This window comes from Hyalella azteca, unplaced genomic scaffold (assembly GCF_000764305.2).
Source record: "Hyalella azteca isolate HAZT.00-mixed unplaced genomic scaffold, Hazt_2.0.2 contig11130, whole genome shotgun sequence".
NCBI lineage: Eukaryota > Metazoa > Arthropoda > Malacostraca > Amphipoda > Hyalellidae > Hyalella > Hyalella azteca.
The window spans coordinates 447925-474199 of NW_025941139.1; the positions used below are offsets into that span (position 1 = coordinate 447925).

Below are 26275 nucleotides of genomic sequence, written 5' to 3' on the forward strand. Positions count from 1 at the left end.
GGATAAAAACGTATTATGCTAATTTATTTCAAACAAAAAAACATCAAACATAGTTGAGATTCAATAAAGTGTACTAAGCAGCTACAGTAATGAAGTTTACTAGCAAATAGCATTGTTATCACAACTAAATGTAATTATGCTCTACGGCGAAGTGAGTATTGACAGAAATATCATAACCCGCGCTACATGACGCGTGAAGCACAAATAATTTAAGTGAGCATTTTTTCAGATAGCATTCACAGTAGATTATATCAATTATATCTCCTCAGGGCGTGCGCCAGTGAAGACTGAATGTTCCTTGGGAGTTTATTGACGCGACATGAAGAATTTGTGGCAAATACATCATTAATTTGTGACGTGGCAATGAGATTCAGTTGCAATTAATGCTAATTAATGACCGATTTGAGATTCAATAATAAAATCGAAGTGAATACGTCGCTAAGAAGAAATCGCACTTTTCCCCACTTATTTTGTTCACTTATAAAAGAAACATACCTACGCTGCAAGAAACACGCGCAATGTAACAATATAAAGTTAAAAAGCATGCATGAAAGAGATAGAAGCTATTAGCTGCATCATGAAAACTAAAAAAATCTCTACATTTACTATCAAAATGATATTGTTGATTTAACAAGTGTAACTCGCATACTACATTTAGATTAAATAGTCCAAAAGTTAACTCAACAATAATAGAAAATTGAATAAATTTGATCAGCTAAAAATTCAGTAGAACACTCCTAGAGAACATTAAATAGCTTAACAAACAACGTCTACAGGATTAGAGTCAGCATAGGTCACGGTTTACTTGATAGGTTGTGACATAGTGAATAAAATGAGCATGTAATTGAGTCATGATTTAAAACAAGTTAAAATACTTTGAAACAAACGTAGGAGCGACCGCTGCATAGAATGTAACCCATACTACCGTAAAAATGAAATTCATCAAAATGACGTTTCGTAAATAAAAACATTTACTGGCTAGAATGGGGAAGCAGAGCAGTGGATAGTTACTATCAAGCGTTGAGTATATACTAATAGAACAACGTCATGGAGTATATAGAGTCCATCACAAACGAAGAAAATAATAAAACGCCAACGAATAATAATAGAAGCCAACGAATGCTGCCAAGATATCTTGTGAAGTGGAAGCAGTTGCCGTCACGCAGCAAACCTATCCGTTTCTGCGGGAAATATTGGAGGCAGATTAACTTAAATGACAAAGTGGTTAGGAACAGAAAAATCGGAACAGTGAGTTGCGGGTTTGAGACTCGGCTAGCTGCAAAATTCCCCGGTGTCTAGGATCGATGACAGCTTAGACACAAGCTATTTTTATACAAGCGCTGACACCAGTAAAGCTGGCACTAAATTATTACCCGACAGATGACACTAGCGTTGACACTGAAGATGATACTAATAGAGCTGACTTGTTCTCACTGCAAATAGTGATCAATTGTTTGGTATAAAATGGTTATTGTTTCGTCTCAAATGACATCATATGAAATAATTTCGCTCTTTGCCACACTTTAAATCCTCACAATGGAAGTAAAAATGAACTGCAATGAAGTATACACATATAAAGATATGATATAAAAATGATATGTATAGATATAATAAATAATGATACATTATAATATGATGTACAATGATATATAAGTATATTAAATAATGTTACATTACAAGAATCGGCGACAGGCCTATCCAGCCTATTCTTCAATGCCGAAGATACTATACTATACAATATGATATACAATGATATATAAGATAATAAATAATGATCTATCATAATATAATGTAGGTACAATAATAGTTAGTTAGTTAGTTTAGTGACCAAATGTTTACTAGCGCTTCAGCTATTTAGCTATCTCGCACCGAAAGTCAAGATGAACATCACCATAGAGGTGGAAGGTCTCAATTATTCATCACCCACAAGGGGCGGAAGGTCTCAGATGTCCAGCCCGCTGAAGCTGGCTCGAAAGAAGCAGCGTTAGCAGAGCTCAGCGGTGGGGCGCACAGGAACAATCCCCCTAGGAACGCGAAATCCCATAGGACTTCTGACGAGCACAGACACGCGTCAGAAGTCCCCCCTGAGGGGTAGGTACAATAATAAACATAGATGATAGATAAATATACGATATGTATATAAAGAAATTCGAACCTGCACGGGGTGCATCACTCCAGTTCTCCCCAGTCTCAAGGCACGATGGCTGAGGTGGCCATGAGGTTGACGCCACACGTACCGTCGCCGCGGTACACACGGAAGTATCCCTGTACACAAATAATCACTAGATTATTTATAATTATCACCTTATAATTTATAATTATAATCACCTCAATAAATTACTGCCTCATATTCTCCAAGAGGAAGTAGCCCTGCACACAAATAAGCACTGCGTCACAATCTCAACAAATTATTGCATCATATTGTACAAAGACACATTCTTTCCCTCAGAACGAACAGAGAAGCCTTACAAGGGCAGAAAGTGTATCGTTATTCGGATAAAATCTCGCTCACTTATCCGAGCGCATGCTGTCACTCCACGCATCCCTGACATATTATTCAGTTATTCTGCCCCACCTATTATTACATCCTCGGAATATTACATTCAGTTATTCTGCCCCACCTATTCAGTTAAGTTATTCTGCCTCACATAGTCACTCAGTATAACGTGCAACAGGAAGCTTGTTACTTTTCCCCAAGAACATTACAAACATGAAGATATAATGCTACATTAAAACTGTTAGCCCTCCATTACATCCTCGAAAATTAATACAATTTCACTCCTAGTATTGGGCTTAGACGTGAAACGTGATTGAAGTGAAAAGATTTAAGACAGTTACACAAGTTTTGTACAAAACCTGTGTGTTATGTAGTACGAAAAGATGCATAATAAGAAAATATACGATGGAAATATATGCATATATAGTATATACATTATATAATAACCATATCAATACATTATATATGATTTGCATTATATACAATGAAGCAAACAAAAGGTAAAATAAACTCAAGGTGCTTCATAATTCACGGGAAGGTAATCAATAGAACTTTACTTTAATAGCACGCGATTACTGCCACATTCACTGGTGATTAAATAAGATATCCCACGATGAATTAATAGTGAAGGACAAAAATGACATTAAATTCGTTCATTCAATATCATTTTATCTTCACTAATAAAAAAATGTAAAATAAAAAATCAATTCGCAAGATGTCAGTAAATGATAAAATTTAATTTACTAGAGCTATTTCGGTCAAGGGATCATTTCGAAATCGATTTAAAGCAACGGTCAAGGGATCATTTCGAAATCGATTTAAAGCAATAGGTTAATATTACTGATGGCATTAATGATCGAACTATGAATTCGACCATTATATTCTTGGAATTCGACCTGTCTAATTAGCACAATTAAGACAGCTGAATACAATTCCACTGCTGAATAGAGTGAAGATTAGCTTCAATTGCAAGCTAATGACAGAAATAACTGCGTTCACACATGAAAAACTGAAGTAAAGTTACATTCGTGTGAGAATACAAGCGGTAATTCCTATAAATATGTCATAAGTTCCTCATCTTTGATCATAAGTGTCAACACTGAATCAGGTGAACCCATCTAAATTAAAAGCAGATACGTAACCTTAAAAACATAAAGGTGAACGTATTTGTTGAGTATATAATAGCTGCTGCCGGAACTGATCATCACTCACCTGTTCTCCCACTCCGCTCCCCCAGGAATTTTTCATCACTTTCTCCCCATTCAATTTCTCACCACTCACATGATCTCCCCACTCCACTCCCTAGGAATTTTTCACCACTTTCTCCCCACTCAATTTCTCACCACTCACCTGTTCTCCCCACTCACCTGTTCTCCCCACTCACCTGTTCTCCCCACTCAATTTTTCACCACTCACCTGTTCTCCCCACTCACCTGTTCTCATGTTCTCCCCACTCACCGTTCTCCCCACTCACTTGTTCTCCCCACTCACCTGTTCTCCCCACTCACCTGTTCTCCCCACTCACCTGTTCTCCCCAGTCAACTCCCCAGGAGTTTTTCACCACCCAGAAGGGGATGGTCTTGTTGAAGATGGGGTAGCCTGCGGTGACGGGCGAGGTACGGCAGAATATTCAGTTAATTACCGTACCTATTTTTTTACCGTCAAGTACCGTATTCCTGAACATAGTTTATGCACTAGGATCGTGATCATCACTTGTAATTGTCAGTAAATTGCAATTATTCCAGGAATTGCCCAATAAATTTATGAATACGACGGAGCTATGCAACAGAAACTCCAACAAAACTTTTTTCATCAAGTTTCAAACATTTTTAGTCCTACACTTTCACTTCGAGTACGAAAAAAACTTGAAGAAAATAATTTACAATTCGGTTTTTGGGGCAGCTAAAGTCCACAAATCCCAAGAATTGATGCTTCGACAACTGAAGTGTTGACCACGAACCAAATATTGCAAAAACTTTGCTCACCTTAATTCTTAATACTAAGTTCTTTTCTACAATAATGACAATCAAACTCCTTCACTTTGTACCGGCAACCTTTTCAATGTTTACGTCAGAGAAGACAATTAAACTTTATGAAATTGATTTTACCGATAATTGCAGGCCTATAAACCTGATCATTGTAGCTCCTTAAAGTTTTAGATCATAAAAGCCATTTCAACAAATAAACAAAGATTTTTAAATGTGCTTCAATTATACCTATATATAAAATATCTGCGAACGTCTTCGAGAATCGAAACGATACGTTAATAATTAACAATGCAAGTTAACTATAAACAAATTGAAAAATTGTTAAAAATCAGCTTTCAAACTCAATTACAAAGATCGATGATGAAGATAATGTATAAATGCAACAGGATGTTTAAGAAATGCCGGGTCAAAGTGAAGGACTGAGATGGTCCCAATCAGACGTTGAAATAACGTTGATTAAACGTTTTTTCAACGTTTGTCTAAAGGCTGAGGTCTCACTTGCTCTCCCCAGCCGCGGCCCCACGAGTTCTTGACCAGCCAGTACGGCTGCACGCGATGCAAGTACTTCGTCGCTGTGGGGACACGCTTATTAATTACAGTCCCCATTACAATTGAGTATTAATTCATTAATTACCGAGTTTCAATTCAAGAAAGTATTAGGAAAATTATATTACTCCCTTAACACGTTGACTAAGATTGCTTCATCTTGTACTATTATTTCATTTTTTGTACTGTTTTTAAACAGGGCTGCCAGACGGTCATTTTTTCCGGACAAATTCGGTGATTTAGTTTTTTTCAATTGCGTTGGCCGGCAAAAATTTATGATAAGGGTACTTCCTAATTAAATTTTAAATACTGCAAAAAGAAAATGAACGGAATTTTTATAGTGGAACCTACAAATAAACTAGTATATTTTGAGTTATCGGCCTTTTTTGTTCTCGGATTTGGCCAATTTTAGGCAACCTGAATTATGTACCACTACGTCATGGAGAAATACATTTCATGGTACGCATATGTACGTACCACTTCGTAGTCAACGTGTTAAATAAAGTGGTCAAATTTATCACAATTCAAGACTTTGTTATCCAATCATATACCAGCCACTGCTTCCACACTCAACCGCATTTCTCGTCCGACCTTTTTATAAAACAAAATACGACTCAATTAATACTCAATTTCTTAAAACGAATGACTTTTTTTACACGATTTTATACAAGTCATCGAGATTTTCAACTGAAGTTCTCCATATCATGACTTTAGACTTATGATTGAGTAAAAAACCCCAACAATGTAATTGTCATAATCCCGATATTTTTTATGCACTGCAATTCCAAAGATAAACGTTTTAAAGAAACTAATAATGAACTCAGGAGCACATTTCAATAGAACCTTTGGAGATTGAGTCGATAAACCAGCATTTGTGCAGATGAAGGCACTAGTTTGACATTAACGTCTGGTAAAATAAGCAACAAGTTAAATCAAAATAGATAAGATGACGAATTTGATTTCTAATTTTGTTACAAGAGAGCAGCAGGTGGCCGGTGGAAGTAGAAGTCATTATATCTAAGCTTGATTCTCATGTCACCAAAGAAATCATGATCAAATTAACTACTTATAAATAATTGACATTTAAAAAATGAGTACGTACGAGGTTTTCAGCAGATAGGGGAGAGCACTGAGAGACCAACAAATACGATAAAAGTTACAAGTAATTCGCAATTAATACTATTTTGATTGATAGGAATATTTAGCACTAGATCATTGAACATAATTTACATCACTATCGACAAACGAATTACGTTTATGAGCATTACTTAGATTGCCTAGGAAATTATTGAGCATTTGAAATAAATTTTTGATTATGAAATCGAAAGCGAATTAAAAACATTATATAAATTATGGTTTGAGAAAATGTTCAACTAAGAACAGATAAAAATTAATTAATTAATTAATTTATAACACAAAACACAGATAACAATAACACAAAACACAGATATACGCAGCCTAATTAATGCCGGTGATTCAACATTTGAAACTCAAAATTCACGCAACACAGTTCAGATATAATGGTGCCATTGAAGAATAAAATTTCTATTTTTTCAGTCCTTCAAGTTCCTTCAGTATCAAAAAGGACACGAACTTTGAAGAAAAAATTTTTAGTGGTACCGAAAAACTCTTAATTTTGAAAAAATTTTATTTCAAGCATGAATAATTCAATCAGCGCATACACGGCAAATAAGTTTTTAATTAAATTCAGGTAAAGCCACAAATGGTTTCTTCATCTTCTTACAGGCAAGAACTTCCCACGAATTCAGCAATTTTATCAGTCAAATATGATGAAGAATTATAATATGATGATTATTGACTTCAAATATGAAGTCAAATTTACCATTCTTAGGAAATGCAGTTAGGATTGTAAGGCAGCGACGAATAAAAATGTATAACTTTTGCGTTGTTTCCGGATGCAAATCAAGAACAATTATCAACAATAATGAATAATAATAAAAAAAATGAATATTATTGAATGATAATCAACAATAATAAAAAAAAATGAATAATAATTATTGGTGAATAATGATAAATATTGATTACGTAAGGACTTAGAATAATACGGTAATCAACAATAATGAATAATAATAATAATTATTGGCGAATAATAATAATCATTGATGAATAATGTAAATTATTACGCAAATACTTACTGTGCGTGCCGTAGCCGACGATGAGCACGCCGTGGTTGATGTTGTTGGGGCTGCACAGGAAGCGCAGCGGGTGCGTCACGCCGCCGGTGTAGAACTGCAACAAATTATTATGTCATTAATAATGCACAGCTTTCCACGGTTAAACATCGGATAAAAGACAAATTAAATTCTAATGAAACTTTCTGCGGAGTCAAATAATGAAAAAAATACAATAAAGTGGCAACGTGCAAGTCACAGTATGGAGAGTGTAGTAGTATACTGCAGATAATAAGTAAATGACAAATAAATTTTGCATCACTAAGTCAATATGTTTAATTGTATAATTATATATATATATGTTAATTATCAAACATATTTCATAAAAGAATGCGAATGTTTCAAAAACTAGACGTACTAGAGAAAAAAGAAAGCCAGTTTTAAAATCAGCAGCAAAAATGCTTTTAAACTACACAAAATGATCTCAGTTCCATTTTCTCTGTTGCCCAGTGCATTTAAACTGCAGAAAATGATAGTTCTGAACAAATAATCAGTTATACCTGCAGAGGGTTCGCATTGATGCCTATGGAGATGGGTCCGTTCTTGACGAGCCACTGCGCGATCTGCGTCTCGTCTGTTGGTAGCTCCACGGAGCCGTTCACGTGCACCTTCGCCTGTCACGACATACAAAGCAACAACGTTAACGTCAAACTTCGCCTGTCACAGCCAATAAAGCAACGCCATTAACGTACAGATTAAATTTTTAACTTACAAATTTAAGTCATGTTGCGAGACTTCGCCAAAAAAATTGACAAAAGCAGAATGTCGCTCGCTCAATAAAAAACTGTAACGGGACGAAAAAATTTTGTTCTTTAGCTTGTCTGATGCCGCGATTGTTACTGTACATTGAGCCCTCCAGGTACTCGCATCGCCTGGAATAAAAGAGGACCAGTTAGGTCAACTTGAGCATTAGAGAGAACACGAGTCGAGCAATTAAAGCTGACCAAGGTGCGGATACTTGCCTTACACTGTAGTTATCAGGGCAGCAAATGTATCTTTGTACCTCCGTCGTGGGAGGGAAGGATGCCATAGCAGCCGCTCAATATTACCGAGCCTTCTAGCACCTCTGGGATTATTTATGGTACAACTTGGTACGTCAAGAAACCTACTTTTGAAGCCTCGACGTAGCCGTTATGGTGGTACTGATAGTATTGGCACCCATGGTACTATTTACGGTGCTACTGATGACAGTTGGTACAGCAAGAGACGTACCTAAGAAGCCTCGACGTGGCCCTTATGGTGGTACTGATAGTATTAGCACCCATGGTACTATTTATGGTGCTACTAATGACATGCTATTATTTATGGTGCTACTATGGTAATGTACAGCAAGAGACGTACCTTGGCAGCCTCGACGTGGCAAGTACCGTCGTGGCCGTCGTAAGGATATTGCTCCTCGCTCTCCAGGCCACCCAGCTTCTCGATGGCGTCGTAGGCGTTCTCTGGCAGACCGCCCTCACACCCGTGGTCCTCCTTGTCGCAGTCAACCAACTCTGGCAACACAATTAATGTTAGTCACAGTCAACCAGCTCTGGCAACACAGTTAATGTTAGTTGCAGTCAACCAACTCTGGCAACACAATTAATGTTAGTCGCAGTCAACCAACTCTGGCAACACAATTAATGTTAGTTGCAGTCAACCAACTCTGGCAACACAATTAATATAAGTCGCAGGCAACCAACTCTGGCAACATAAATGATGTAAGTCGCAGTCAACCCACTCTGGCAACACAATTAATGTTAGTCGCAGGCAATCAACACTGTGAAAACAATTGACTTTAGTGGCAATCATGCAACTCAGAGGACACTATACATCAGCTTCAATTAAGCAATAAAATTAACAAATAATATCATTTTTAGTCAGCACACACTTCAACATGATTCTCATCAGCAACACTTAAAGTAATTCAACAAAAACAGTTTGTTCCAGTTGTATTCGATAAAATATTTTGATGAAATTCATTAGAAATTTTGGATCAGTTCATCAGACAAACGCAAACAGCAGACCGCGCCCCGCGGTTAAGCAGAAATACAAAAACATAAAATCGAAATATTTTTTTAATTTCAGCAAAATGAACTTTCCAACATTCGTTCAATAATTTACTTCTATCTTAAACACGTTTCAAGTATCAAAAAGTTAACTTAGGTTATTTTTAAAACAAGTAGGTAACTTCTTTCTTTCAATATTAGACACATTAGCCATTCTTCAACTTGGCTTACTTTGTATACAGATGCGAATTATGAATAAAAAAATATAACTCAGTACTCACTGCAGTGACAGAGAGCTCATTTTCTCGTCGACGAAAACTTGAGGTCACGGACAGACGGACGGAAAGACGGACAGACGGACGGACGGACATGGCGAGCACAATAGTGCATTTTTTCCACAAATGAGAAAATGCGCTAAAAACAGCCAAAGTTCAGGTGCAAGCTTCTCAGAGGAGAAGAATTAATTAATTTGCCTGCAAATTTTTTAATATACTTAGCATCCACAATAGATTTTAATGAGATAAAATATGCTTACCTTGCTCGGAGAGGGAGATGAGCTCAGAGTGTTTGAGCGCCCACTGGCCCTCGATGTTGCCGGTGGTTGAGAACGCCCAGCACGAGCCACACATGCCCTGTACACAAGTAATTACTGTCAGACTGGAATATATAAAGAATATGAGACCTTTTAAATACTAATGATTTATAACAATGTGGTCATTAGGTTTAGTAATCAATGAAAATCAAAACATTTGTTTCTAACACAATAAGTGCTGCAAACGAACAACATAACTAGAAATCAGGTCAACATGTGATATATCAAACGTACGGAGAATGTGTCAAAAAGCCAATAACGAATTTTGAGGGGAAAATTGATAGGAAATCATTTAGTATTGAATAACACAGCATTCAACACGTGCTGCAATGAAACTACACATGTTGCCAAGACTGTACCCATGTTGCAATGACTGTACACATGTGGCAGTGACTGTAAACGTGTTGTTACGACTGCACCATGTTGCAATGACTGTAGGGGCAGTGACTGTGAACATGTTGTTAAGACTGCACCATGTTGCAATGACTGTAAACATATTGTTAAGACTGCACCATGTTGCAGTGACTGTAAACATGTTGTTAAGACTGCACCATGTTGCAGTGACTGTAAACATGTTGTTAAGACTGCACCATGTTGCAGTGACTGTAACGCACCTGATTCTTGACGGGTGTGACGACGTTGTAACGCACCTGATTCTTGACGGGCGTGACGACGTTGTAACGCACCTGATTCTTGACGGGCGTGACGACGTTATAACGCACCTGATTCTTGACGGGCGTAACGACGTTATAACGCACCTGATTCTTGACGGGCGTAACGACGTTATAACGCACCTGATTCTTGACGGGCGTAACGACGTTATAGTGACGCCAGTCGTACGCGTCAGGCAGGTCCAGCTGCGGTATGTCGGTCACCAGCTGGCGCTTCTCAGATGGTCGTCGCAGCTCAGGTCTGAACCCAAGCAACTTGCTGAACTCCTCCTCTGCACATTAAAATAATAATAATAACATTCTTCTTTATATAGCTAGTGAAAATGTGAAATATAAATAAATTTATAACTAATAATTATAATATTGATATCTATCTTCGAGTGATTGTTCTCGTTTGTTAATAATAATAATATTGATATTGTTGTGACTGTTCGTTAATAATGATAATAATGACTGACGTGTTAGGTCGGAGAACTGGGTGACACCGTATGTAGCAGAGCCGCGCTCGGAGCGTCGTAGCTGCTTCACGCGCTGAAGGTTTTGCCTGAAGATGGCGAAGCGCTTACGGAACTCTTCGGCATCCTGGTACTGCTTGCCGTGCTCTTGCATGAACGACTGGAAGCTGAACAGCGCGTTCGCACGCTGCACAAAATACAACATTGTAAGTTTTCAGGGACCGTACTGTCATATCTAGCTTAAGTACACGTAGAGGCCTAATTTTATACAGGTTTGGTTGAAGACCAGAGCGTACTTTTTATTTACGATTTTCTTATTGTTCTTTTCGATAAGCCGAACGAAATTTCTAGCTGGAGCTTGGAGATCANTGTTCGGCTTATCGAAAAGAACAATAAGAAAATCGTAAATAAAAAGTACGCTCTGGTCTTCAACCAAACCTGTATAAATGAAGAACTTCTGCCTAACTACACTAAGTAGAGGCCTAAGTACACGTAGCGGCCTATGCCCACCTAGCGACCGATTTATCAGCGAATTTTGGGTTTTGCTTGAAAAGCAGTCAGTGATTGGCATACTGGTCACAAGCTTCAGAAGCTTTCAACTATTTTTCGATGGTATGGTCTAAAAGCAATATATAAATATACATTATAAAAAAATTATAGTTTAAATTATAATTTAATGTAAGTTTTTTTACATGAGGATTCGCATCAATTTATGCGGTTGGCACATAAAAATTTAATAAATTCATTCAATCAGCATTACCATGCAACATCCTAGAAACAAAAACGGATATTAATCACGATAATAGTACATTTCAACAAACGGATTTTGTACCCAACTTTATTCCACCGTCTTCCTCTACAGCCATAATCTAATTAAATAGATTATTCCAATATTTAATAAAACTGGTGTTCAAGTGTGCAATATCGTTATTAATTTCAGATTGTACATTTCCTACATTTGTCTTTGCTTTCAAATTTCCAATGCATGTGGTCCTTCAATCAGAAAACTGAATGGGTCATGGTGTCCGAATATAGACACACTTTCGTCTCCACGGGAGTATCTGTGCTAGAGTGCGGATGTAGCACAAATACACCCGTTTTCCTAGGCTCAACTGAGGCAGGATCACCCACACAAGAGCAGAAAGTGCATTACTGTTTGGTCAAAGTCTTACTAATATGACAATAGGTTCATCAAGCAGTGGAAGATTTTAAAGATATTCCTATCCTAAATAGTAAGATCGAACGAAATATTTAAATTAAAAGTAAAACCAATGTTTTATCATTGAATTCTACAATCCAGTTTTTATACATACATGGGGAGCTTTATCGTGATCATCCTCTCCAAACATAGGGCGGTGATGAGGAATTCGATCGTGATTATCTCCGCCAATCAGGGTGCGGTGGTGAGGTATTTTGTCGTGATCATCTCCTCCGAAGATGGGGCGATGATGAGGAATCCTATCGTGATTGTCCCCACCAATAAAGGTGCGATGATGAGGAACTTTATCGTGATCATCTCTACCGATCAGGATAGGATGATGGGGCACTTTATCGTGATCATCTCCACCAAAAATCGGTCGGTGATGAGGAACTTTATCGTGATCATCTCCGCCGATCAGGATAGGATGATGGGGCACTTTATCGTGATCATCTCCACCAAAAATCGGTCGGTGGTGAGGAACTTTATCGTGATCATCTCCGCCGATCAGGATAGGATGATGGGGCACTTTATCGTGATCATCTCCACCAAAGATCGGACGATGGTGAGGTACTCTATCGTGATCATCTCCTCCGAGATTTGCTCGGTGATGGGGCACTTTATCGTGATCATCTCCACCAAAGATAGGTCGGCGGTGAGGAATGCTCCCTTGTACATCTCCAATTAGGGTACGATGGTGAGGTACTCTATCGTGATTGTCTTTCCCAAGTTCAGGTCGCTGATGAGGCAATTGATCATGACCATCGCCACCAAGAATGGCACGGTTGTGAGGTACTTTATCGTGATCATCACCACCAAGAATGGCACGGTTGTGAGGTACTTTATCGTGATCATCTCCTCCCAGCAAGGGCTGGCGATGATCTACTACATCATGGCCATCAGCTCCTAGCAATGGCTCCTTGATAGGGACAGGGGAATCCTTTGCCTGTAAAATGTAAAAAATAGCAAAAATTAACAGGATCTTGAATTGCAAGACATCCCAATGCAAAAATGGTTCATTTGGAAAATGTGGAAAATATATTAAATGTGGAAACATATGTGAAAATATATTATCAGACTGAGAGGTTAATAATTAGATTCTTTAGGCATGCTAGGAAAAATTACATTTATAGGTACACACACCACACAACTAATTTACTACTGTAGTTTAATCAAGATATTTTCCTTAGCCCATAAGCATAATAATAGTATAGTACATGATGCAAGTTTATATCTTGCATCATATACTATTTAAATAAATAAGGGCATACCTTAATGTAGTGTTTTGTTTCTTCATCATAATGTCCAAGGTTCTGAAAAAAAAAATTATTTTCAATGTATTAGAACCCAGATCAAAGTTATGGAGGTCTCATAGGAGCACTGAAATATGTACCTATTATTGTGTATTAGGTTACTATAGCAGAGATATATATATATAGGTATATATAACTAATTGGTACAAAACTACATATATGATAAACTTATTTTAAACTTTCAAAGTCATTCAGGCACTGAACTTTTCTGCAGGAGCACTGGTTTCCTTTGTTAAGGGGACGGTCTAACCTAAATTGGAGATAGCCTATAACTCCTAAAGTTATTATCCGATCATCATGAAACTTCACATTCAAACGTAAAATGTAAAAATAAAAACATTTTACTTCTATGAATTTTTCGAAAAAATTGATAGAAAACGTGATATTCATAGAAAACGGAAAAATAACACAAAAAGTGGAAAACGCCTAAATTGAAAATTTTAGGTTAGACGGTCCCCTTAAGCAGTATATAAATTTATATATAGTTTATTTACGAGCCATGTCAGAAAAATTGTTCAGAAACTGCAAAGACATTACACACAAAATCCAGAAATTCACTTGGTGCATCTATGTAATAAAACAGAACTAAAATTTATCTTAATAGTCATCTTTCAATTCAGGCAAAATACCAAAAGTAAGTAAATCATTGCTCATTATTCTTATTATCATTATTATTATTATTATCATTATTATTTTTGTTCGACAAAATTAATCCTAGAATGAAGCATGTATGTTGTCTCTCATTCAATTTTAGTAGTAGTACTACTACTGTACTAGTAGTAGTATAATGGTTTGCTAGCGCTTCAGCTATCAAGCTATTTTGCACTGGAGGGCAAAAGATATCATTGCCGTGAAACTACATGTAGAACTTGCTATACAATACACATCATCTGTCATGATCATCATAATCATCTTAAATTTGAAATTTGAATTAAATTTTGAACCCAAGTTGTACTATATTTCAAGCAAACAGAGCTAGAATTAAGAATTTGAAGTTTTGAACTAAGATTGTAGAGGACAATCCCAAAACTGATGCAAATGTTAGGTTTTATTGAGAGAAGCAAATTATTTAAGAACATATGTATCAGTAGAATTCAAGGTGATTGACTGATTGACATGATTGTTAATTCACTACAAAAAATTATTCTTAAGCCATACTTTTTATGGCAAATAATATATAATTTCCATGGAAAAAAAGCTTTAAACAGTTTTTGATGGAAATTAAAATGAGATGGGTTGTAGAAAATCAGATTTGCCATAATACTGAATTGCTGATTGAGCCTGATTCTAAAAAATAATTCACTGTGGAAATTAATTAGGTATTTGACAGAAGAATAGAAGATGCCCTGTGCCTGTGGCATGTGAGGCTGTGCGCCTGTGCCCATCATCATCGCAGCCCATGACTAGCCATGAGATGAACATAGGCCTACCTGGAAAATTAGGCAGAAGGTACATATGAATTGGTCAAAAACAGCCTGCAAATCTGGCTAATTTCACCCATTCCTAATTCTTAGTACCTAATTGTACTAATTCAATGGCTTTCTCCTAAATTCAATCTTACCTAATTCTATGGCTTTCTCCTAAATCTCACCCATTCCTAGCCTCCTATCATGCAAGAAATACTGGCTAAATACATTTTAATTTAGAAATTAACGTCAATCGAAAATTCGAAATTGCTGCTGTCAGGGCTATGTCGGTTCTTGCGAACCGATTGTTGCATCCAGTTGCTTATATTGAAAATAAAATGATTTAAGCAAGTATTTCTTGCATCAGAGATAATTAAAAGTTTGCTAATGTTAACAGCATTATAATACATGCAGAAACGTACATTTTTTTATAGATATTAAAAATTTAGGCTCTATGACTTGTATACTATGTCTATCAGTAGTGAAGGTGTGTTTTACGATCGGTCCATAAAGAAGTGTTGATCGGTTCAAAATGACATAAGAACAGGTTCTTTTGAATAACCTATGGATTGGCACCATGCAGTCCTAGGTATGGACTTGTCCTATTTTCTCTAGTAAAAGTAAAATCGTGCAATATTTAACCTGCAATTTTCAAAAATTACCTTTGAAACAATTATTTTAACTTAGGTACAATTTCAGGAAACTTCACAAATCACAACTGTCAACACAACACAAGTTGACTAATACATACCATGACATCAGGACGGAGAAGTTGACAGGAAACATACTTTAAAATTGTTAGAAATAGCAGTAGTTTGACTGAATTTAATGCAAACATCACGGAAGTTTCAACGAGGGCTTGTGAATCGACAGTCGACACAGCCCTAACGCAGTATGTACGATTCTACACTGACAACGCACTACGCACTACGCAGTACGCAGTAATCCGACTATCCTCTAGCGTTTCGGCGACCCTAGCAACAGGGTGCTTTCCTTATATCCGCATTTTCTGAAAATTAATACAATTTCAAGGTACACAAATTTATTTTACAAGTTATTTGATATTTCACAATTAGAATGGAAATATTCTTACACTTATTCCAAAATTGCAACCACTTTATGTTCACGTATCTCCAATCTATTTCACGTATCATGTTAAATCATAATTGCATTCTAAATGTGGTAAAGTTTTCTTTACGTATCGCATAAATTGATTTATCAAAATTTCATGCGTGACAGATAAATACTTCTGTCACAGTCAGATGGCTGTCTCAAGAAAGAAGCATTCAGTTCTTCGTCCGTTACTCGCCAATGAGACGAATGATGTTTATTCTCTTCCATTAGGTCAAAGCTTATTATTTTTATAGCTCACTCGCGAGTGATGAGTTGCTAATGAGTTTTTAGAGCAATATTGAATGCGGTTTTCTCGTTTTGTGTCATTTGTCTTCACCTATCGTGAATTTGACACATTATTATACATTCTCCTATGTTAGGCCATAACGTCCGTGAGGAACAGCACTACGTAGTTCTAGCGTAGCCAAGATCTTGACGTTGTATCAACCGTTCAAGTGTTTGGAGGTAAATACCTCAATACCTCTTAACTTCAGCTACCTTTTCCAAGGGAAGTCCACAACTACCTAAGCCATATAAATTCCATCGCAATAGGGCCTTTCCAGGTCCGAAAATAATAACCTAGACATTAAAGTTGCCGTCCGCTACGGTACCCGCCAAACTCTGCGGTTGAGAAAATTTGATATGGTTGAATCTATAGAGGAATAATCTGCAAGACAGCTCCAAGCAATCATTGCATTTCACAAAGCCATCCATCATGGCAAGGAGAGTGTGAAACAAAGTGAGGCACTTTACGTTGTTGCGAACACGTAGCAAGTTTTAGAATAATTAACATCGATAGTGGGAGGCGGAGAAATCTCACAAGTGAGCAGTACAAGACTACGACATAAAGCGTAGTCTAACGTGATCTAGAGCTCGCGATCGTCAATATTGCAGATATATACAGATTGGAGTTAGGAACTATCCATTAATCTAAATGTGACTTTAAACGGAGGGTTTTTGTTCTCAGACAAAAGAAAAAAGGATAATGAGAATGCTTAACCATAATATTCTCAATAAACTTAAAATTTTTGCTTTCACATTGGTGCCATTTTGAGCCGGCACACTTCATGTCAACGCCGCTGATGGACCTTCGACCAATGGACAGGCTATTGTAGCGGATGAGGCTCAGGGTGCGTCGATGGCACTCACATCGTCCATCTGGGAAGACGTGGAATATTGAACTCGACATTTTTTGGTATAATGTTAGGCTTACGAGGTCACAAATATCTTCCTACCTCGAAGTGAACAGGAAATGGGAGAAAACGAAGAAATAAAAGAAATTCAGCAAAAAAAGTCATCGTTCAAAAGCACACACAAAAGGAAATCATTTAGAAGGTGTAGCCATAAAATTTAAATATATCGTATCTAACCCATAGGTTAATAATACCTGCTGCTTATAGCACATACCTGCTATACTTCAGTACGTGGCAAAGAAATATTTTAGAACCTACAGTAATAAAACGTATGTTCTTTGAGGTCCATGAATTAACTCAAAACCACCTGATGCTGTGAGGGCCAAGAAAGGCCGGCAGCATGGCGCTCATAACAAGGACTTGGACATGTAGACACCGTCGAGCTCGTATCCAAGTTTAGCGTAGTAGTTCCTGGTGCCTACGCCTGGAATAGTTGCGAACTCGTCTCGTACATCAATTACCAATAAAAATTACCATTTGATCAACGAAGTGAGAGAAGCTATTACATAAGGGAAAATTTATATTTGTTACAAAACATCAGTCAATTGTGAACTCGCAAAAATAAATCAGGTAGAATTTTATCTACAAAAATTGTAACGTTTGCCAATGATATTCGTATATAACGACCTGGTAACTAGTTATTAAATGGAGATAAAACATTGCCTTACATGATATGACAACTAAAAATATATCTGAACGCCAAGACTCCTGTCAACTGTCTGATCTAATACAGCTGGAAAAATATTAGAAAAATTCTATTGCACCTGATATGACAGCCAGCTTGTGGGCGCCATGCTCGTCCCTAGCTATCCTCTCAGCCTCCTCCATAAGCAGAGCGCCGTAGCCCTGATGCTGGAACTTCGTGGGGTCACGAGTGCTGACGGCGACCACGCTGCCGTACACGTGTAGCTCCCGCACCACCGACACGCCCGTGCACAGCTCTTCCCTGCAGGGCAAATAACGTTCAACAACAGGGCACTACCGATACGCCCGTGCACAGCTCTTCCCTGCGGGGCAAATAACGTTCAACAACACGGCACTACAGACACGCCCGTGCACAGCTCTTCCCTGCGGGGCAAATAACGTTCAACAACAGGGCACCACCGACACGCCCGTGCACAGCTCTTCCCTGCGGGGCAAATAACGTTCAACAACAGGGCACTACCGACGCGCCCGAGCACAGCTCTTCCCTGCGGGGCAAATAACGTTCAACAACAGGGCACTACAGACGCGCCCGTGCACAGCTCTTCCCTGCGGGGCAAATTATGTTCAACAACACGGCACTACCGACACATACGTGCACATCCCTGCTATGTTGAGCCAATAACGCTCAATGACAGGGCATTACAGAAACACCCGTGCACAGCTCTTCTTTGCAAAACCAATAGCGCTCAATAACAGACAGGAAGTTTCTCTGGCTATTGGAAAAGATTCAGAATGTAACTATCAAAAGTCGGAATCCGTATGAATCGAGAGTTTTGCTTGAATTGTACAGTGCCCAAATTACGAACTACTAATTTATGTAAGAGAAACTACGTACCTAAAACTATTCTAATTTGTGAAGCCAGATGAAAAATTAACTAAATTAGTTATTGGCTTACACGGGTATGAAAGGGTTACCATCAAATTATGCCATGCAACTGGAGAAAAAAATGTACGAATCCGCAGAAAAAATAGAATCAAGTAATAGAGCAAAGCTAAGCCACTGACCTGAAAGCGTCAGCAGAAGCCTGCCTGAGGCGTAGGAGGCCTACCAAGATGTCCTGCACGGGGTCTTCGTAGGACAAGAACGTCTCGTGGCCTCCGTTGGCGTAGTAGTCGCGGCGTATCAACTCCACCTGCAACGTAACATACACGTTGAAGTGTCACAGAATGAGCTGGAGTTTCCTTCACTCTTCTAAAGCAAGATTTTCACATATAGCAGAAATGAAGTTTAATTCCGGCATTTTCAGGGCAGTTTGACCAATCTTAATTAGATAGAATATGCCTTGGCTGAGGGCGACGAAATACTGAGGCGGAGCTCCAGCCTCCAGTTTGGCCTCGGACTGCTACGTCCGAAACACATACTATGAATGTAATAATTTATCTATATAAGGTAGCCTTGCCACGGTACGACCTGCTCCGGCTTAAGCTTGGTGTGTATTTCCTTGATGCCAACTTCCCTTGTTCGTACGTCACGGCACTGCGACCCTAGGTCCTGCATACGCGCCAGCGCCAGCTCGCGCAGGTTGCCGTGCTCCACGCCAGAACTGAGGGATAAAACTTTGATTTTCTTACACTGTTCACACATACATTTTGAACTTATTTCAGTTTTATAAATAATAAAAAATTGACGTAAGAAAACTATAATTTGCGAAGTCATAATTCACCATGAAAATTGAATACATGGGTTTCAACAGCAACAGCTGGCACGGAATTCAGCGGTTACATAGATTACAAACACTTTAATGGTAAATAACTTTTGAATTTTTATCTGACTAGTAAACTCAAAAGTCCCCTTGAACTCCCCCACTCCATGTTATATATAATACGGTATTTAATAATTTCTCGTTTAACTAGTAGTAATGGAATGCTCCCATTAAAAGGTATTAAATTTATTGCAAAAGCGTATCTGTATCTGACCTGACGAGTGGCATGGGGATGTCTCTCTGTACCCGGTACACCCTAACCCAGGGAGGTACCAGCGACAGGATGGTGGCCACTAGGTTGACAAGAGTCGAGGCAGGGTAGCTCTTGTACCGGCCAGTCTTCCAAAGCTCGTACAGGCCTGTGCCTCTGATCACCAGCGTCGGGTAAAGCTTCATGCCATCAGGCCGGAACGCCGGGTTCTCGAATAATTCCTGGGTTGGAGGATTAAAGTTTTTAACGTTGAAGACATTGAAACATTTATTAGCGCCAAAAGGCTCAACTTCACAAGAAATTGTATTCAAAATTGTTACAATTGTATTCAAAATTGTTACAAGTAATGAGGAGTGAATTATCACTACTGGAATATAAAACGTAGCATGTTCCTCGTATGCCAACCACTCACAATGAACTGCAATACATCTCTCTCGTAGTCCACGTTAGGCAGGTCTGGCATCATGTGCGTCACGACTTTGAAGCCCGCGTCTTTGCTGTACTGGAAGCTCTCGCACACCGCCCGCACCGTGTGTCCTCTGCAGCCAGTAGTGTTAAAAAACCGTAAGTAAAAAGCAGTTAAAGGCCAATTTAGGTGAAACTAAAAAAATATGACGAGATAAAGCATAACGTACTGCATGAAAAGTCTAAAATATTTAGACAGTAATGTTGTTTTCTTTCCCGTTCCCGTTTTTTCCCATTCTTTTTTATCAAGAAAAATCACGATCGTTCTTTATTTTTATATGGTCGGGTTTAGAAAAAATTGGAACTGAGGTAATAAATTTGACAAGTGATGGCAAAGATAAGGATCAATAAAGGGAATAGTTAGGAAATTAACAATAGGCAAATAAAATTTTCTAATAAATTAAGATGGTAATGGTTTGAAAACACCAAAGCTACAAGTATCACTACTACAAGTCTTCAAATTAACCAACAAGAGCATATCAAATCAAAAATAGGTTGCAGAGAGGAAGAGTGAAAAGAGATAGGTTAAAAACAGGAAGGGTGCAGAGAGGGGAAGGGTGCAGAGAGGGGAAGGGTGCAGAGAGGGGAAGGGTGCAGAGAGGGGAAGGGTGCGGAGAGGGGAAGGGTGCAGAGAGGGGAAGGGTGCGGAGAGGGGAAGGGTATAGAGAAGAAGACTGCAGAATAAAAGGCTAAAGAGATGAAGGCTGCATAGGAGAAGGCTGCAGACGAGAAGGCTGCAGAAGGGTAGGCTAAAAAAAGCTGCAGAAGGGCAGGCTATGACCTGTTGGTGTCTCGAGCCACGTCCTCATAGACAGACTGTACGCCGATCTCGAGGCGCGTGCAGCCGTAGCTCAGCATGTCCGAGAGATGACGCTTCAGGCAGTAGTCCGGCCGTGTCTCTATGGTGATCCCTGCAATGCATGATGTTGTTAATTATTCAATTTTTTAGCTATTATAAAATAACATGAATGGGTTTCAGTGTATTTATTTTATAGAACTTGCTATTTAGGTACCTGGTTCAGGCGCCATGTCCCAAATTGGATACTTAATTAGGATTTTTTGCAGGTAGTTGAACCATTAATTTGCCTACTGAGATTGTTTATTAAGTAGTAAAAATTACGAATTCTTCTGGATCAGGCTTTCATTCTTTGGGTCAGGCTGGAATTTCAAAAATCATTTACTCTCACATATATTTAATGTTCTCAAATACTAAATTACAAAGTCAGTATGAGCAAATAAGATCTGCATTTCATAATTTGCGCCATGGATGATAAGCAGTAGTCTGGTTGTAATCGACAGCTCCACATTTGATTATCAACGTGCGAATGAGGTTAACTTGACATCTCAACTCCCTTGTATTCAAAGCAAAACATTAGGTAATGTTTACCAATTATGACCAAATACCTACGCGGCGCTCGTGAGCAAATATACTATGAATTTTTGACTAGATATAAAAAAATGTACAAAAAAAAATTCGCATTGTGGACAATAGTGGAATCAATATTCCACTAGAATCACTATTCCTTGCTATCAATTTCATAAATTCACACCACAGCAGTACTTGTCAAAGCGAATCAGGATATTTCAGCGCATTAACAAGCAATTCAGCACATAAATACCAGTGAAAAGATGCAGGAAGCCTATTAGTTACCGATGCATTTGGTGTTACTTCTCTCACTGTACTGCACAGCTTCTTGCACACTGGAGGAGGTATGGCCGCTGAGAGCATCATGGAGGTTTCTTATAAAATAATCACGGTAGTCTTGTGGTAGCGCCATGAACGTTCCTCCCATGACAATAAACTCCACTTTGTCAACACTGTGTCCCAGCTGACGCAGCTGAGTGAGACAGGCGGGCGTGGATGAATTAATAATTTCACACATGGAACACTAGTACAGTGGTCACATTACATCGTAACAAGCTGATGAACTTAGGACCTAAATTACTGAGAATTACTACCCGATGAATTAAGAAGTAAAATGATTGAGAATTACTACCCATGAACACAATATCCAAGGCTAAAAGTTATTTTTCATAACCGATTGCCCCCAATCTCTAGACCTGAATAAATACCTGTTCCACTCGATGCCGCGTTTGTAAATAAGGGTTGTACCGCGCGCGTATTGCGCGCATGCTGGTAGGTTCATAGCCTGTGTAGCTCTGTGTGCTGTACTCAAAGTCTGAGTCGGGTCCCCCAGGGCAATACACACAAATGTTCCCAGTGAGGCTAATGTGAGGACATCTGTGAGGCTTGCACATCACGGCCACGACCGCAATCTGTAGTGGATCGTTGATAACATGAATATTCACATCACGGCCACGACCGCAATTTGAGAGGATACGGTAGTTTAAAACGTGAATATTCATAGGCAAAGGCATTGCAATATAACCTAAATTATTGGAAAGATATATCATTTAAACCTACTTAAACCTAATACTCTGACATTTAGAGCATTATCAGAGACAAACTTATATCCTTGTACACCTTCTACACGTTTTAGAGACCACACTGCTAATAAAGACATGATATTGTCAAGATAGATAACGTAGTAAATATAAAAAACAAATAGAACTATTTACATCAAAAATACATTACAAACAACACAAGCTCATTATGGTACACAAAATAAATACAATTTTCCATTGTATAATTCAAGGATTTCCTACCAAAACCCTTCACTATACTGTGATGCAAGCAAAATAATAACATCAAATTTTCTTTCACTATTTTTCTGATGCCAAGTCTCAATGAATATGATTTGAATTTTGACAATTATATAACATTTCATCTTTCCCTTCATCACAGATAGATTATATGGTCATTGGTCATGATGACATATACTAATGATAGGCATACATGAATTGCTTTTATTGTGACATCAACAGCAGGTTCTTACAGTATGCAAATCTTGTGGTGCAGTCAGAAAACAAATTTACAGTCAGAAATATAAATACCTTTTCATAAAATGCATCCAGAAAAGGTATTTACTTCCTTTGATTTACATTAATTACAACATAAATTTGAGCTTTCAAACAAAAATTAACACAGTAATAATTTTCTGAAATGAACTACCGGTATAGCATGAATGGTTATATTGGGTCATTTATAATGTTATTTTAGTTTCAGAATTATTATATATGATATACTTAAACAGGTTCTCCACATAGCTATCTACCCTACCCCAGATGCAGTCCTGATAGGCTTGGCTTTCAGTTTGGGCAGCAGCAGAGCTTTGTGTTGAGCAGGCACAGCAGCAATGATGTCCACAAGGCGTGGGGCAGAGGGCACGCCATGTCGTGAGGCAACGCCATTTTTCAGTTTATTGAGGTCAACATCTTTGCCTTCTTGCACAGACTTCAGAAGTTTAGCAACTATTTCACCAATCACTTGAACTTGAACATCACCATCATGATCTGAAATGAGAATACATTTATTAGAGATGTTGCTTGTTGGGTCAAAACTTCAGAGATTTTAAATAGGTATATATATTAAATTCAAATAGCATACAGTAGATTGAATTTAAGTTTATAAAGTTTATATATCCATGATGCTTTGCTTGTCTACTCATAGGACTCAAAAATGAACTTGAGGTTGTTGAATAAGAGTACAAAAAAGTCTCTGCTTTGCCACTATCCCTGTGAAGTGTTGACAAGTCACAAAAAGTACAAGAATATCAGGCCTATTCTTCAGCATTGAAATCACTATGATATGTGCAATCATCACACTTGAATAAGACTTTCCTTTTACAACTTGGCTTGTATTGGAACTTAGATTGCATTAAGAAATAATATACGTTTAAAAAATACTTTTTAAAGACAATACTTCTAAAGAATCCAGAGTCTCCAAAAACTCCAATGTTAGAGATGTAAAATGAATTTCTCATTTTATTTTCAAATATTAAAACAATTAATTTTTAAATTTTTCTTTAATTTATAAATTTTTTTTTTTCAAAATTATTTATTCTGTAAATTGATTCATGCATTGCCTCTGACTTCACACAAGTGTGCAAAATTACAGATCAATTGGACAGGTAAAAGTGTGTCAAATATCAGTTAGGTAGGTACGTACAGCTAAGATTTGTAGGTAGGCCTAGCTGACAAAATTATTTTATCAATTTTTTAATATTGAAAATAAAATTCTACTTTATTAAAATTATTCATTTTGTTTATTGATTCATGCATTGCCTCCAACTTTACGCAAGTGTGCAAAATATCAGATCGATAGGATAAGTCGAAGTGTGTTAAATTTTGCTTCAGTAGGCTATAAGATTTGTAGCAGACAGACAGACAGACAAACAAACAAGAAGTGAATTTAAAGAGAAGTGTTGTAATAAAAAATGTTCTAATCTTGTAGGTAACTTGCTTTAAATTCAGATTTTTTGATACAATATGATAATAATAATGATATAGGCCCTACTATGCACAGCTTTGTTTATTACATGTCCATGGTCCTCAAAGTGGAAGATTTGGTACTAATAGGCTAACAGGACTTGAGCGCTAGCTGCTAGGATACCTACAAGGCTACAAATGATCAAAATTGCATATCACTTACTTTTCCTTCCTTTAGCCATTTTTGAGCGTTTGACAGGATTTGAGCCTTATAGGACTGATTCTGTAGACTGTAGGTACAAGGTAAATGGCGCTCAAAAAACTTACTCAAATGGTAAATCACTTCAATGCTTCATAGTTATAAAGACTTAAAGTTATTGACACTATTCTGTCCCGTGGCTAACCTAAATTCAAAACAAGTTGCACCATGCTTCGAAGAGGAGTTCATACCTATATGGTAAAGCACGCAATTTATCGAGATTTGAAAAACATTTAAACGCCGTCACATTTCATAAAATGCTATGGTAAATATTCAACTGGATTGAGTTAGTTTTTGATTCATTCTAATAATGAATCCAGAATCCAGACTATTCGGGTCCATGGTTGAACTAGGTAGTATGCAGTATGCACCATGATTCGGGTCTATGCAGCTCCAGGTAGCCTACCTAATATATTTTACACGTGCTGAATCAAAGATTTTTTATTTTCTAGATAACGTTATGCATTATTTTCTAGATATTATCTAGAAAATAATGCATAACGTTAATATAATATAATGCATTTCTGGTTTCCATGCATTTAGCTTTCAAAACATTTTTTAACGTAAAGGCTCGGATGCAATAGTTTTTTATGCAAGCCTACAAATTTTCCGCAGCAACAGACATGGAAGTTGTATTCTTTCCTTAGCATTGTTTCGCCTTACAGTTAGAAAACTTTCCGGGTCAAGTTTTTACTTCGAAATGCGTAACTTACACAATAATAATTTATTTCATTGACAACCCTCCACTAGATTATGAGTCATGAATGCATGAATTTATGTCCTAATAATATATTTGTTTTAGAATGTTCATTAGTTTCAACGCAGTTATAATCATGGAGCGCAGAAAGGATCCAGGACGTCATTTCTGGAAAATTTGTCAATTTTTTTCTTTATTTTTGGAAATTTCTGGACAGAAAAAACGTCATTTCTGCACTCTGCAGACGGAAATTTTGAGACCGTCATTTAATTAACGCATGGGGTTCATTCACCTGGGGTTAATTGTGATTAAACTCTCTACTGGCTGTTACTAATCGCAAATATATATCAGGATAGTGGTTTCGTGACTAAACTATAACACACGTACTTTTCAATTACCTAACTCACAAATGAATCGACACTTCTCCGGACCCGCCAGCGGGCTCGCCTAACTAAACCTCTCATAAGTACTTCATTGCTGAACATCATTACGCAATACAAAATGTTGTAAATTTATTACATAAATTATTTGCGATAAGAAATAATTTTCACGTGATACATCAATAAAAGAACCCAGTGCATGGCTGTTGCTCAAACAGCTCAGTCATTCAAATCCAATATAATAGATGAATAAATTTGAGAATTGAAGGCAATACAGTTCCAAACTTCCATGACATATTTTACGACTGTTCATGAGAGCAAGTTCCGAACTCTAATACACCGAATTCGATCAAGTGGGATTTAAAAAAAACCTT

At 37.6% G+C, this 26275-nt stretch overlaps 2 protein-coding genes across 3 annotated transcripts; both read right to left on the bottom strand.

Moving 5' to 3' along the window:
- Positions 1-3: 3 nt before the first annotated feature.
- On the bottom strand, positions 4-15811 carry LOC108674040 (putative cysteine proteinase CG12163). 2 transcript variants are annotated; one of them, XM_047882728.1, is made up of 13 exons: positions 15598-15811; positions 13399-13440; positions 12716-13073; positions 12243-12625; positions 10933-11116; positions 10598-10746; positions 9747-9843; positions 8565-8716; positions 7724-7837; positions 7188-7281; positions 4023-4096; positions 2156-2265; positions 4-1181 (listed from the first exon to the last, which is right to left on the bottom strand). In XM_047882728.1, the coding sequence occupies exons 1-12, from the start codon at positions 15682-15684 to the stop codon at positions 2191-2193; spliced, it is 1809 nt and encodes a 602-aa protein (XP_047738684.1). In that variant the 5' UTR covers positions 15685-15811; the 3' UTR covers positions 4-1181; positions 2156-2190. The 2 variants fall into 2 exon arrangements, with proteins under 2 accessions (XP_047738684.1, XP_018017428.1); XM_018161939.2 differs by lacking the exon at positions 4023-4096 and adding an exon at positions 4984-5057.
- A 1148-nt stretch (positions 15812-16959) lies between these two features.
- On the bottom strand, positions 16960-25210 carry LOC108674049 (elongator complex protein 3). Its single transcript, XM_018161948.2, has 12 exons — positions 24789-25210; positions 23418-23650; positions 22310-22513; positions 21888-22074; positions 21018-21147; positions 20184-20310; positions 19775-19992; positions 19269-19401; positions 18863-18990; positions 17917-18098; positions 17460-17576; positions 16960-17117 (listed from the first exon to the last, which is right to left on the bottom strand). Exons 1-11 carry the CDS (start codon positions 24805-24807, stop codon positions 17500-17502), a joined length of 1638 nt encoding a protein of 545 aa, XP_018017437.1. The 5' UTR covers positions 24808-25210; the 3' UTR covers positions 16960-17117; positions 17460-17499.
- Between the last annotated feature and the right edge of the window lie 1065 nt (positions 25211-26275).